Source organism: Mauremys mutica, chromosome 3 (genome assembly GCF_020497125.1).
Source record: "Mauremys mutica isolate MM-2020 ecotype Southern chromosome 3, ASM2049712v1, whole genome shotgun sequence".
NCBI lineage: Eukaryota > Metazoa > Chordata > Testudines > Geoemydidae > Mauremys > Mauremys mutica.
In genome coordinates this window covers 56,545,904-56,560,631 of record NC_059074.1, presented here as the reverse complement: position 1 = coordinate 56,560,631, position 14,728 = coordinate 56,545,904, and the positions used below count along the sequence as shown (strand labels likewise).

General features: G+C 39.6%; 1 protein-coding gene across 1 annotated transcript in view; it reads left to right on the top strand.

Annotated features, from left to right (window-relative positions):
- COL9A1 (collagen type IX alpha 1 chain) overlaps positions 1–14,728 on the top strand; it is a 102,462-nt gene that overhangs the window by 41,716 nt on the left and 46,018 nt on the right. Inside the window, exons 13-21 of the mRNA XM_045010285.1 lie at positions 827–850; positions 1,142–1,195; positions 3,869–3,922; positions 6,388–6,420; positions 6,523–6,579; positions 7,088–7,141; positions 8,611–8,664; positions 10,863–10,916; positions 12,160–12,213. Coding sequence (XP_044866220.1) covers positions 827–850; positions 1,142–1,195; positions 3,869–3,922; positions 6,388–6,420; positions 6,523–6,579; positions 7,088–7,141; positions 8,611–8,664; positions 10,863–10,916; positions 12,160–12,213 — 438 coding nt within the window. The remainder of the gene's footprint in view (positions 1–826; positions 851–1,141; positions 1,196–3,868; positions 3,923–6,387; positions 6,421–6,522; positions 6,580–7,087; positions 7,142–8,610; positions 8,665–10,862; positions 10,917–12,159; positions 12,214–14,728) is intronic.

The following is a 14,728-nucleotide window of genomic DNA, read 5'->3' as shown; positions in this document are numbered from 1 at the left end:
CTACTCTGGAAACTACAGTCAGTATTCAGTGTAGTCAATATTCTATGGCTTCTAAACTCCACTCAACCCAGGTGGTTAATTTCCTAACACAGTCCCTGATCTTGCAGAGACTTAGGCATGTGTGTAACTTTGCATGTGAGCTGTCCCAGTGACTTCATTGGCACTATTCCCCTGCATAAAGTAAGTCTTACAGGATTGGGGTGAACCTTGCTATGGAGTATGTATTATACCTAACAGGAAAAACAGCATTTGTTGCTAGGACATATCTGATTAAAATAATCAAGAACAACACTGATAGTAAATGTAAACAGGAGCAGCTAGTTGCTTCTCCTGCTGAGCAAGAAGCAGTAGTTTAATGGCTTTAAGGGACTTAAGAAGACCTTGAAATAATTGATTTTTTTTCTACTTTATTATTAACCACTACTCATGGAGAAGGAAATGACCACTTCCTTCATGTGTCATCAAGGCGTATCTTTTGGCATAGGTTTCAGTGCTTGATAACTAGCTAAACCTATTAGTAGTAGTTTCTTGATTCCTTTGCCAGCACATATTTTTGTACTGCAGGTTAGTTTAGTCAAATAAAATTACTGTACTTGCCTGCTGATATTAAGTATCTCATGATAGTCTTTATACTACATGTTGAATATCAATTAAAATTGCCAAAATACCTACTCAGCAATATCACATTAGGATAGTAATGTTCATTCATTGAAGGAATTGTCACAATTTTGTGTTTGATCACCCTAAATGATCCTACTCTTGGCATCCAACAAGATTAAATGTCAGAAAACGTAAATATTTGCTAACCACATTTTTCTTTTTTCAGGGTAAGGGGATTTTTGGACCAGCAGTAAGTATCATTTTATACAATCTACAGTCTGTGATTGCATAACAAATCAAAGTAATAAAATGAAAAGACAGAATAATAATTTTGGCCCTCATGTTCTGTATCTATTCATACATATTTTTACAACTAACATTTTAGACCATTGTAATCCTTTGGGTGTACAGATGTGTTTCTGAGGGCACAATTTATCTCCTGTTGCTTTGGGAAGATTTTTCCCTGTGTACTTACATCTCTATCATACAGATGATTGTAAATAATGTATACATTTTTCTTTCTTTTACTTGGTTATTGTAGGGCCCCCCTGGTGTAGCAGGACTTCCTGGTGAAGTAGGCCGTGTTGGTCCATCCGTGAGTACTGCATTATGTTTGCCAGTAATTTGCATTTTCTCATTGGCTGAAAGACACTGTACAGAAGGAAATATAATTATTATACCATCCAAACATGGTTTAGGATATGAGAACGCAAAAACATACATAAGTATTTCATTTGATTATTTTTCCTACTGGGATTGTAGCGGGGTAGGTTGGTGGAAATCTCGTCAGAAATAAACAAGAATTAATAGCACAAAGATTCGGCCATCTGTAATAATAGAATGAAGTGTTTCATACAGTATTCCACACACAAAAAGAATGCTAAGGATGCAAAGGAATTCACTAAAAAATTAGGAAAGGGCAAAGTTATGGTTGGCTATAGAATGTTAACTTGGCCCCTGGTGTGTATACATTTTGTTAAAATATTTTATTACATGATCACACACTGGTTTTCCCCATGGTCCCTGTCTCATGTCCCTGAATAAGGCAGTTGTTCAATATTTCTTTGGATCCTCATCATTCAGTGTGGCCCCATTTACTGCATATCAACCAATGCTGCCCTGATTAAGGATTTTTTTCTCTTTAATTATAGCCTTTTTGTGGCACTGATCTCCAGACTATCTGAATACCTCACAAACATAATTAATTAATTTATCCCCTGGACACCTCTGTGAAGTCAAGAACTATTATTATCCCCATTTTCAGAAGGAGAACTGAGACAGAGACAGATTAAGGGCTAGTTTGTACAATTTAAGTACATCCCATCCATTCACAAACCCATGAGGATGGAGCAGTCCCTGTCATCTCCTGAGCACTTAGCACTTATATTTCACATCTTCAGAGCTCTTTAGAGACAATATGGGTTACACTCTTACTGGAATCAGAGGTGATACATAGTTCCACCACTCCTTAGGTAGACCAGAAAATAAACTGTAACTCAGAATCTTAATTTCTTCACTTGATCAGGAGTGGGAGTGGGTAGTAGAGTAAATTACTTTATCCCTTTTTGTGGAACTGCTTATTTGCCACTGTTTACATAGGTACTCTGACCAGTGAATAGGTGTCCCTCGTCCCTGCCCACCTACCCACTTTTTCACAGTGGTAGCTACCAGGCAAATGTTAGTAAGGGCAGGTTCAGCATGTTGTCTTATTTTAGTTGATCATTTAACTTCAGTGTGAACCTCTCAAAACACTTTGCAGTCAGTCATATCAAATAAGAACATAGTTAAAAGGTGAGACCAATCAATAAGCAATAAGACTTGATTTAAAGTAAGACTGTAGTCAGAAAAATGATACAGAACTCCCACAGTGCTATTTTTACTGAATTATTCTCTTTCACTTACTTCCATATCAAGTTTTCTCAGTTTTATATATCAAAAGATATTAGCGAGACAGGGTAGATGAGGTAATATACATTGTCGGACCAACTTCTGTTGATGGAAGGTACAAGCTTAAAAAGCTGAATAAGAACAGAGCTCGTATTCAGGTTTGGAGAAGGAAGCAGCATGTCTGCTTCCCGAGACCTGAAGAAGAGCTCTGTGTAGCTCAAAAACTTGTACCTTATAGCAACAGAAGTTGGTCCAATAATATGTATTACCTCACCTACCTTGTATCTCTCATATCCTGGGACCAACATGAGTACAACAACACTGTAAATCAAAAGATTCTAATTCTCAGCTTGGGCTTCAAAAATCTAGCTGTTCTCTTCCTGATTTGTACATCCTTCCCAGGGATGAAGATTCTTGATTCAGAAATTAGCTGACAATTTTGTGGATGACACGTGAGGCAGAATAGGCTCTAGATTACTTTCAATACTTTACTGGTTCTCCAATGACAACAGTAGTAAAATCTTGGTTTGGGGCCTACTCTTGCTTCCAGTAAAGACAACTGCAGAGTTCCCATTGGCTTCACAGTACAGGATTAAGCCCTTGTCCTTAAAGCAGGTATGCCTCAAAGACACAGACAGAGCAAATAAGGGAGTGTCTGGTTTACACAATTGCTTTTCTGACTATAGCTATACTTTAACAGAGGCTTATGGCATACATGAGATGGAGCAACAGAGAATGCCACAAGTAATGGGACATAGTAAAATATCGCCTCTCAAACATCTTGCATACTACAGTACTTGACAGTATTATTTCACCTGTCATTCTATAGAATTCCTTGGGAGATATCAAACAAATCAAATGCTTTACAGTTCAAATGAAATTTCTGTTGTGACCTCTATTGTGCTGAAAATGGCCATTTCATGGCAGATGTTATGTGATATATTTTTACTCCCTATTAAATTAGTACCAATGATACTGGTGCTCTATATGAAGTAAAGAGATGACTGGTGTTATTCAAGAAGACTTCTTATGTACCACGTCTTTCTTTATTTTAGGATTTTCTATCATGTCTATCATCATAGTATCCACACACTTAAATAATAATAAGTCACATGTTGTTTGAGGATTACACCACACTCTTAGGAGAACTTCAGCCATGTGATACAAGCAAATACAATCTCACACCCATCTTGACTTTAAGTTTATTTCCCTATACTCTACAACCAGACCTGTATTCTTGAAATTTGAGTTTTACTGTTCTAAGATTGGTTGCTTAGTCTGTCCTTTTGTGGTTGCCTCACCGTAGCTACTACAGGCCTGAATATACAGCTGTTTTATGTATCATTGCCATGAATTAATGACATTTATTCTAAAATATTAGGGTGATGCTGGAAAGAGAGGTCCTCCAGGCCCACCAGGGCCCCCAGGTCCCAGAGTAAGTGGTTATGTTTAATATATGCTAATGTTTGGATAAGTGCTGTGTCCCTGTGTGACCTGTCATTTAAATCAGATTCTGCACTAGATGACTGGAGGATAGCTAATGTGATATCAATTTTTAAGAAAAGCTTCAGAGGCAACCCCAGCAATTACAGGACAGTAAGCCTAACTTCAGTACCAGGCAAATTAGTTGAAACTATACTAAACAACAGACATATCAGATACATAGATGAACACAATTTGTTGGGAAAGAGTCAACACAGATTTTATAAAAGAAAATCATGTCTCACTAATATATTAGAATTATTTGAGGGGGTAAGCAAACATGTGGACAAGGATGATCCTCTGGATCCTGTGGATGTAGTATACTTAGACTTTCAGAAAACATTTGATAAGGTCCCTCACCAAAGCTCTAAGCAAAGTAAGCAGTCATGGGATAAGAGGGAAAGTCCTCTCGTGGATCAGTAACTGGTTAAAAGATAGGAAACAAAGGGTTGGAATAAATGCTCCGTTTTCAGAATGGAGAGAGGTGAATAGTGGCATCCCCCAGAGTTCTGTACTGGGTCCTTTGGTGTTCAACTTATTCATAAATGATCTGGAAAAAAGGGGTAAATAGTCAGGTGGCAAAGTCTGCAGATGATACAAAACTACTCAAAATAGTTAAGTCCAAAGCAGATTGCTAAGAGTTACAAAGGGATCTCACAAAACTGGGTGATTGGGCAACAAAATGACAGATAAAATTCAATGTTGGTAAATGCAAAGTAATGTACATTGGAAAACATAATCCCAACTCTACATATAAAATGATGGAGTTTAAATTAGCTGTTACCACTCAAGAAAGAGATCTTGGAGTCATTGTGGATAGTTCGCTGAAAACATCCACTCAGTGTGCAAAAAAGCTAACAATGTTAAGAACCATTAGGAAAATGATGGCTAATAAGACGGAAAAATATCATAACGCCTCTATATAAATCTATGACACACCCACATCTTGAATACTGTGCGCAGATCTGGTCACCCCATCTCAAAAAAGATATATTAGAATTGGAAAAGGTACAGAGAAAGGCAACAAAAATTATTAGGGGAATGGCACAGCTTCTGTATGAGGACAGATTAGAAAGATGGGGACTTTTTAACTTGGAAAGAGACAACCAAGGGCTTGTCTATACTACCCACCGGATCGGCGGGCAGTGATCAATCCAGCGGGGGTCGATTTATCGCATCTAGTATAGACACAATAAATCGACCGCTGAACGCTCTCCTGTCGACTCTGGTACTCCACCAGAATGAGAAGCACAAGCGGAGTCAACGGGAGAGAATCAGCTGTCAACTTACCGCAGTGAAAACACCACAGTAAGTAGATCTAAGTACGTTGACTTCAGCTACACTATTAATAACTCTTTTTTCTTCTATTGACTGCACCCCTTTTGTACACAGATCTCTAACTTGCAATTCAAATGGCTGATAGAATCATGAATTGTCTATCAACTCTTCTACTGCAAGAGGGATCTTTTTTCTCTAAAGAACTAAGTCTTGTCCTTATGAAGGAGAAGTTTTTGTTCTGTTTTCATTAATCATCAGAATGTAAGAAAGTGCACCTTCATGTGTTTCATTTACCCAGATAACTTCTTTAAGAATCCCGACTCTGAAAACAATTTTCAGTCAATTACAAAGTAGAAATACTTCTGCTAAGAACATAACATAAGATCTGTGGTGCAACTGGACTACATAGCCAAATGAGATATGGGAACACTTAATATATAGTATTAAAAATCAGATGCAACTGTTGATATTTAAAACAAAAATATGCTGTGTTTACAGAATACACTGAGTTCATATGTGATTATTAGTCTGAATGTATACAAAAATATGTATTGTATTACTTTAGTCTAATTCTCATGTGTGGCTTTCAGTACTTAGAAGAAATATGTGATGCTTCGAAAACAAAGAGTTTTTGCTTTTCAGAAAAGCAAATCCATGATGGAGGGCAGAATATTGCACACAGACGCCTGCAATTTATGACAATTAAATAAAGCTCCCTTTGCGTATGTCTACACAGCAGTTAAACACCTGCAGCTGGCCTATGTCAGCTGACCTGGGCTCACGGGGCTTGGGCTCCAAGACTGTAAAATTGTGGTGTTTGGGCTTGGGCTGGAGGCCGCCTTTCAGGGACCCTTCCCCCTTGTGGGGGTCTCAGAAGTTAGGCTCCAGCACAAGCCTGAACATCTAGACTGCAATTTTATAGCCGCAGAGCCTGAATACCATGAGCCCAATTCAGCTGACATGGGCCAGCCATAAGTGTTTAAGTGCACTTTCTGGATTTCAGCCCCAGAGATTATCTGACATTTCTATATTTTCTGCTTGCATACATTGAAGTGTGTCAGGTGTGGTTTTCATTGTATGAGACCAGGTTATTTTTTTCTGCTGTTCTCTTTCTAACTTTGAACCTTTTATCAAATTTAGGGAACAATTGGGCTGCATGAAGGAGATCCATTGGTAAGACATTTGTTCACCTTTTTGAAAAATACAATCTTAAACCAAAATGTACTTCTTTAAGTTTCTTATCCATGTTAACTCAATGTGTGGATACTTTTTCAGTGTCCCAATGCTTGTGCACCTGGTCATCCAGGACATGCTGGCCTAATAGGAATGAAGGTAAGAGAACTGATGTACTGAACCACTGATTGGGGTGGGGACTTTCTGGCCTTTGGGTCCCATTATATTGTCCAGAAAGCATGGTGCCAAGATACTGGTGAGATCACTTTCCAAAGCATCTATAGTCCCAAAGCTTCAGACATGCTAGGTATTCCTCCAAGCCTTTTGATTGGCTTGGAAGGCCTCAGAATGTCAAATTGAAACAAGCACCTTCTTGACTCACACTTACTCTAGTTTCTTTTATGTTCTTTTGTCTGATTTCTGGGGATACTATCCCTATGAGAGGATTACTAGTGCAGTGTTGGACACATTGATTTACTGGATCTGGGATTAGGTTTTTCTGAAGGTTGCACTACAGCCCATTTCCGAATGTGTCTAGGTGTGCATGGAGTTGGGGAGGTTTTACAGAAGGTACACCTGGAGAGTGGTAGGCAGGCTATATTGGAAGAGTGGATTTCTCAAATTCTAAATAAATTGTCTGCACTCTTTTTTTATTCCTTTATTTTAGGGTCACAAAGGAGTAAAAGGAGAGGATGGTGAACCAGGGAAACAAGGTCATAAGGTAAGAGAACAGTATTTTAATGGGCAAGCAGTAGTTTAATGGAAGGCAATGATTGGTAGCAAAATAACTGCCAGCTTAGCCTATGCTTCAAAAAGAGTCATCTTGTTAGAATCCATCAAAATTATTGATAGTTCTGCCAGAAACAACTGACAGCCCACTTCCTGTATGGCTAAGTCATTATCTGCTAAGTCATCCCCTCTATTCTGCATTCATTATCACACAGAAATTGGCATTCTCACTTTTCATTTTGATCATCAGAATAATTATTATTGAACTAGCTGCACAATAAAACCAGTATTTATTAATGTTAAAAATTGGGAATTAAGTGCAGAGAGTCTGTAGGAGATTAAAGAATGCTTAGGGTAGCACAACTGAGCAGGGAGAGGGCAAAGGGAGAATGAGATGGCAGCATGGGGGAAAAGAGTACATGATGGGGAGGGAAAAGTATAGGAAAGATCTAGGTAACCACAGCAGAGATGAAGGAAAGGGCCAAGGACTGAATTGCTTGAAGACTGAATTCATCTGGAATGGGCTTGTTGGATACTTGTGAGGAAATTTGGGGAACCCTGAACTACCTTTGCCCATGCTGTAACTTTTTGGTCCACAGAGGACTTCTCTTTCCAAGGCAGGCAATCTAGCATCTTAAACTACCTTAAAAATAAGGAACAAAGTTTGTGCCATAAACCCCTGCTCCATATCCATATATACAATGAAAAGAATATTAACTTCTCAGAAGTAGTCCGCCCACTTTTCAGAATGCTTGAGCTATGGGAGTTGCCAAATCCCTGTTGTGCCCCAGAACCAACCTCTTGTAAATCAGCCTGGCACTGAGAATTGTAGTTCTGCTCTCTAAGACAGGGGGAGCGGGGGTAGGGCGTGTTACCTGGTCACCAGAAAGGTGTCTGGATTAATAAGGCACAGTATTGGTTTAGTAATAACAACACTGAAGGATAATGCTGGATTGCATGTGAGGCTATCAACGTACACATCCAGTTTTCAGACTCTGACCTAAACCTCATTACAGTTTTTTAAAATCTGAATTAATAAACCTGGGAATACTAACTTTGAGAAAAATGGAATGATTTAGCTTAAATAAAACATACCCTTGCTACTCTTGAGCAAAATGACCTCATCTTCATTCACACTCCTTCTTGGAACACATTTCTTCCATGAAGCCTATAAACAATAATTCAGCAAAGAAAGAAGTCTGCAAATTTTTAAGAGAGAGTTGAAATGTGTTGCAATTCCCCTTTAATTTGATGAGCCAATGTATTATGTGCCTTAATTTACTATCTGTCTAATATTAAGTGTAAGCTCTTTGGGGCAGGAAATGTGTCAATGCTGGGTTTCCTTCAATGCAGAGCATGTTGACAGGGATCAATGAGTAAGAAGTGGTAACTCTTATGCTGTTAGTGTTTTCTCTTTCCTGGTACGGATTTGCTTCAGCTTTCTTTCTTTTGTTTTTCCAGGGTGAGGAAGGTGCCCAGGGAGTCATAGGTGATGTCGGAGCTCAAGGCCCTCCAGTAAAGTATTTCCTTTTTGAATAGCACTATCAATTTGTTTCATGTCACCATATTTGTTTTTTATAAGCAATTAGACATGAAATAATATTACACATCTATCTTTTAATAATAATATCACACTGATTGTGATTAAAGGTCAAAATATTTAAAACTGTGCATAGTAAAACCTCACAGCATGCCCTTTTCTGCTCTCACAGCTTGGTTCTTGTAATGCTTTCACCTTGTTAATAATTAGTGTGGTCTGTCTTATATTAGCAGCAAAGAGTCCTGTGGCACCTTATAGACTAACAGACGTTTTGGAGCATGAGCTTTCGTGGGTGAATACGAAATACGTGGGTATTCACCCACGAAAGCTCATGCTCCAAAACGTCTGTTAGTCTATAAGGTGCCACAGGACTCTTTGCTGCTTTTATACATCCAGGCTACCCCTCTGATACTTGTCTTATATTACTTTTTAAACCACAGGGAGGCAACTAGATGATTGAACTGGGCTTTTCTGACCTTACTGTGCATGATTTTGGTGACCTAGGCCTGAACCTGGAAAGACTTTGAGACTTACGGTACATCTATACTAACAAAAATAAAACAAAAAACACAACCCTGCAGCAGTGAGTCTCCGAGCCCACGTCTACAGATTTCGGCTTGTGTGATGGCGCTAAAAATAGCCAAGTAGATATTCTCACTTGGATTGGAGCTTAGGCTCTGAGACCACACTTCTTACCATGTTTCAGACCCTGAGCTCCAGCCTGAGAGGGAACATCTAACACGGCTATTTTTAGAAATGTGCGCCCAAGTCTGTAGAACTAGGCTCTGAGACTTACTGCCATGGGTCTTTTTTTTTTCCAGAGTAGATGTACCTTTAGACTTTGCAGAACTGAGGATTTAGTGGCCACCACTCCTGGGCAGATTGTGGCATACTCCTATAGTTTCATTGTGCCTCTCCCAAGAGTCCTAATTTCCCTGTTCCTGTTTGTTCTTCCTTAGCTGGTTCCTCCATGATCAGCCCTCCCTCCAGTTCCCATAGCTAGGATATGCAATAGGGAACAGGAAGGAGCAAGGGGATCACTCCCAACAACAGAACTGGGCCTTAATCATGGCATGCTTACTCCCTTTGTCAGAGTTTGCATAGTCTCTGGTTTCCTGGTGAGTGAGTCAGGAGAAAGAAGTGTGGATGGTGAGGACTTATATTTTTCTGGGATTTAAAAGAGTTCTCTAATGCTTACTGTATCCAGGTTTGACTGGAGATTTGACTAGTGCAATTTTGGGGGAAATAAAATCATTCAGTAGGCCTGAACTATCCTTCACGCTCATGACTTTCAAGTCGTAGATCACGAAGGTCCAGACAAACATAAAAGTCTGATTAGAGCTTACAGAAATATAAGAGACTGCATAGAATGAAGAATATAAGCCCTTCTTATCCTTAATACTGATAAAATCTCTCTGATAAAGTAGTTGCCTGAGCTCACTGTCCTAAAAAATCCATTTTCAGTTCCCAAAGGGGACCTGTAGTGTTCATCCTCAGCCAGGCCTAGTCATTTAACACACTTGTAGTTAGTGGCCCACGGTCATACAGGTTCTCATGTAGTGCATTCATCAGGAAATAACACATTGCTTTACTCATTTAACTCCACAGCTCTTCAAAATCATAATATTTTAAAGTGTTGTCCACTACAACCGAGGATTCAAGAGGCAGGGAAAGTGATGTCATCTTAAAAAGGGACATGCCAGGCCTGGGGGGGGGGAGGGAATCTTTATAGGGAAGACGGTAAGGATTGAAATAGTCTGTAAGGTTTCTTAGAAATAAAAGCCTTAGACCCAGTTCCTCTGTCAAATTTTTTTTCAGGGGTTTACTTCAACTTTATGGTCCTCAGAACAATGAGTGTTTTTCTGTCCCTAATATTTAGTTGTGTTTGAGGCCTCAGTGCGGTTTTGGGCAATCTGACAATTCCTCTAGACTGAGTTACCTGTGTTCTAATTTGATATTTTATTAATTGTACAGTTTTCAAATTACCACATGAATTAAACATTTTAATGCAGAAGCATTTGGCTCTTTTTTATATATAAGGGAAGGAATAAAATGACAAAGAAAATATGTAGTATCTTAAGAAGTCTACTATCTGAAAACTACCACATTTCTGATAACAAAATAGCAGTATGGTCTAAATTGTCACAATACTTTTCTTATTTTTCATTTCCAGGGGATTCAGGGTTTGAGAGGCATAACTGGTATAATGGGAGCAAAAGGAAACAAAGTAAGTACTAGCAATTATCTCTATAAAATCAAATGCAGCTGGTAGAGGTTGGCTCCACTACATGCAATTTTTAAACCATGGATCACTATGCAATGGGTGCTTTCTGGGTTTAGCCTTACTTAAACCTTTGATGCCCTCCTTTGCTATGCCTGCACTTTCCCTCTCCCACCAAGTGTGTTGCAGTAATTGTAACATCATACTTCTGGTCAGGACGACAGCCAACCCTTTCTTTTCTGAGTAAATGCCTTCAGTACATCAGTAAATTTTGCAAAGTGGACTTTCTGCAATTTCTTACTATTCTCTCCTTCTCCCCAAGACTTACAGTAGTTTGGCATATCCTCTTGGTGCTGTTGGCAAGGCATCAAGCTTAATTGTGATATTAATTTACGTGAACCATAACCTTTTGAAATAAAACTGAAGTTTATTGAATATTCCTTTCCCCTAATTGTGTCCGCCTCAACCTTTCTACTTCTTCTGTCTCTAATTTTCACCTGCTTGCCTTGGTACATGGATCACTTTCATTAACTCAGTTTCGATAGCCAGTCACTGAACAGTATGGTGCAAATCCACTCTGAGTATCCAGTGAAAGATATGGAAAGCAAAGCTTGCTTTCTTGTTCTACGATTCCCACCATATACCTCCACTGTCCCCTTCACCTCCCACAGTTATTTGGCCATTTACATTCCTGCCCCAGCTATGTGAAATACTTACTGCCTCTTTCTGAGGCACACATTCATTATTCTTTCTAAACCTTTCCTGAAAAGATTTTTTTTCACTTTGGCTTATAATTGATTCTCTCTATAAAGCATTTTTGAAGATAGTTTTATGAGACACTATATAAAAATCAATTGCAATTCACATTTTGGTGTCAGTCTATTATACTATATATGTGCAGTGTGTTTTTGTGTGATGCAGGGAATTAGTTAAGAACAACAATGAATTGTTCTGAAATAGTTTAAAGTGGCTTAATTCATCACTGTCCAGTACGTTTTGATAGAGGAATGACAATTTCATATATAACATTTGCTGGCATTTAATTATATAAGTCCCCAAAAGGCAAACTAGAGTTTAAAAAGATTAAAAAGCCACTTTATGAAAACTGTACTTATTTTAATAACCCAGAGCCAAATTCAGAGAGGTGCAGGGCACTTGCAATTCCTACTGAAGTACTTGGGATATGTAGGTGCTTGGTACATCTCAGGAAGTCAGCCCTACTATCTTGTGTTATCTCTTTATTCTGTAGGGTGCTCGTGGCCTTGATGGTGACCCTGGTCCACGAGGGCTCCCTGGTGGATCTGTAAGTAGAGTTTTGTGTCAGCCAGATCATTCAAAGTGATATTAACTTTTAAGAAAATTTATAGAAGTAAAGCAGGGGGCTGTTTGCTTTGGCAAAGGGTTTTCTCTTAGTACAGTGGAGGGAAAACTACAGCCTGCGGGCCGGATCCGGCCTGTCAGGGCTTTCAATCCAGCCCGTGGGATTGCCAGCCCCGTGGCTACATCTTGCTCCATGCAGCTCTGGCCTCCAGGGGTGAGGAGGAGTAGCTGGCTAGCCCCAGCTGGCATATGGCTCCTAGGAGTTGGCTCTAACTGGTATAAGTCAGAGCAAGCTGAGAAGAGACTTCAGGCTTCTCCAAACTGAGCTAGGCAGAGACTAAGGGAGTCATTATTAGTGTTGTTTGCCAGCTTCTCTCTCATTTCCCCTTGGGGTGGATGTCATGGGAGGGAAGTTATTTGCTAGGCACAGCCTCAGGTACAGACAGAACCAATCAAACTTCGGTTCTGCTTCCCCTGGGCTTCCACATCCTGACAGAAAATTAGGGAATGAAGGAACCGGTGCTGCTCCCTCCAGCCTCTGCAATGAGCAGATGCTAAGCGTGTGAGCTGTATAGCAATCACAGCAAGGAAGGGACAGCAGTTGCTCAGAGTTCTCCCATCTCACCTCAGAGCTGCTCCTGTGGCCATGGAGAAAGAGGTGTCCGCTTGTGGATCCCTGTAGTAATAGGGCTAATTCAAACACTTTGGTTTAACAATTTCAGGGCATTTTCTTCTTGACACAGTTATGCTCAAAGGCCACAATTTAGTCTCTTCAGGACCACAAGCGTCCCCACCCCAGACCCAGGGTTGGACACCACTGCTTTAGAGGCTGCTGTACACTTACAGCTGGCTGCTGCTGTGAGACTTCTGGTTGCACTGGAGCTGTTCTAGTCACACCTCGATTCACGGCAGCATGATGTTTCTGCTATGTGCTTGCTTCATTTTCATCAGCCCCGACTGCCATGCTCCTGGTGCCATGTGTTCCAAAGTTAGCTCAGACGTTCACTCTAACTTTCCCAAAAGTTCCTTGTTCAAAATCCCAACATCTAGACAATCTTGCATGTGTTCTCCTTACTGATGCCAAAGTCACAATGTTCTGCAAGTTCTTATAAAGGCTTCCAAGCTTTCTCCAGGTCTCTGCCCTTTTAATAAAAGCATGCCCATTTGTGTGTTACATTCAATATAGAATGATCAGTACCTGTATCCTCAGAGAAAATGTTGGGAGACAGCACAATGGGCCTCCTTTTCTTCCCACTTCCCCACTAACCTCCCACATCCCCACTGGTTTCCCAGTTTTCCACTTCTCAAATCTAGCTAAACTAAAGGGAGGAGGGGGGATGAAGGGAAGGAAAAAGTAGATCAAATACCACCACTTATTGTGGGTGACAGTTGCCACTGCTAGGCATCAGCTCCCCAGCTACAAAGGTTTTTAACATTATTGAGGTATAAGCAGATTCTGAGGGAATCTGGAAGTAATTGCCCCATACCCCCTAGGATCATTGTCTCCCCAACCACCCTTCACATAACATTCAACCTTATAGTTGATCTCATTTAATCTCTACTAGACAGGATTTCTTCATGCTTAAGCGCATGATCATAAACGGTACAAATGACAATATATGTAAATAATTCTCTCTCCAGCCCATGATGTAACATTGCACAATTTGAGCATAACTGTGTGTGTTTGAGCATTTCTTTCTCAGAAGCATCAGGAACAGATGATTTCCTGTAACTGATACCAGACAAGATGGGCCAGGTTAGCCTGGTATAACAATTTGTGTTCTTAAAATGGCATATATAAAAAATAAAGAAAAAATGTTTTTTAAAAATTGGGTATAACATACATGCATATTGTTGCCTCTATTCCTGCCCACTGTCAGAACACAGCGGCGAGCACTTTTATGTTTTGGAGACACAAGAGTCTCTTGTTTTACAAACAAAACAGAAAATCTTCTCTTTGCATTATTCAGTTGAATGATAAAAATCACAGTGACTCTTCCCTTTCATACATGGGGATAAACAAATCATTTCTGAGTCCAATACAAGCTAAATGTTGTCCATTTAAACAAGGGCACTTTACCTCTTTTCAAACAATATTTGTTTTGGTGGGGAAAGCAGCTTGGGATGTCATAACAAAAGAAATAAAAGTTAGCCTTATAGCAGAGAAATTGTTCTAATTAAGCACCTTTATTCAGGTGGTATTGTGTATTGTATAGGTTTTTTCAGACATTCTGAGTCTGACAGTGTTGCTATTGAGGTTAATGGTGTAACTTGATAACAGAACAGGCACTTAGTAAAAGGATGTTTATTTCTCAGTGCCAAATCAGTAAACTCCCTTTGGGCTCTGAAGGTCAAGCTGGGCCTGTTAACTATAAACTGCACAGGCCAATTAATGTCTATGTAAATTACACATTAGTTTAAATGTAAATTAGATATATTTCATTTAGAATTAGTGCGTCCTCCACAGAAAAAATATAGATGTACTCACCTTCTGAGCG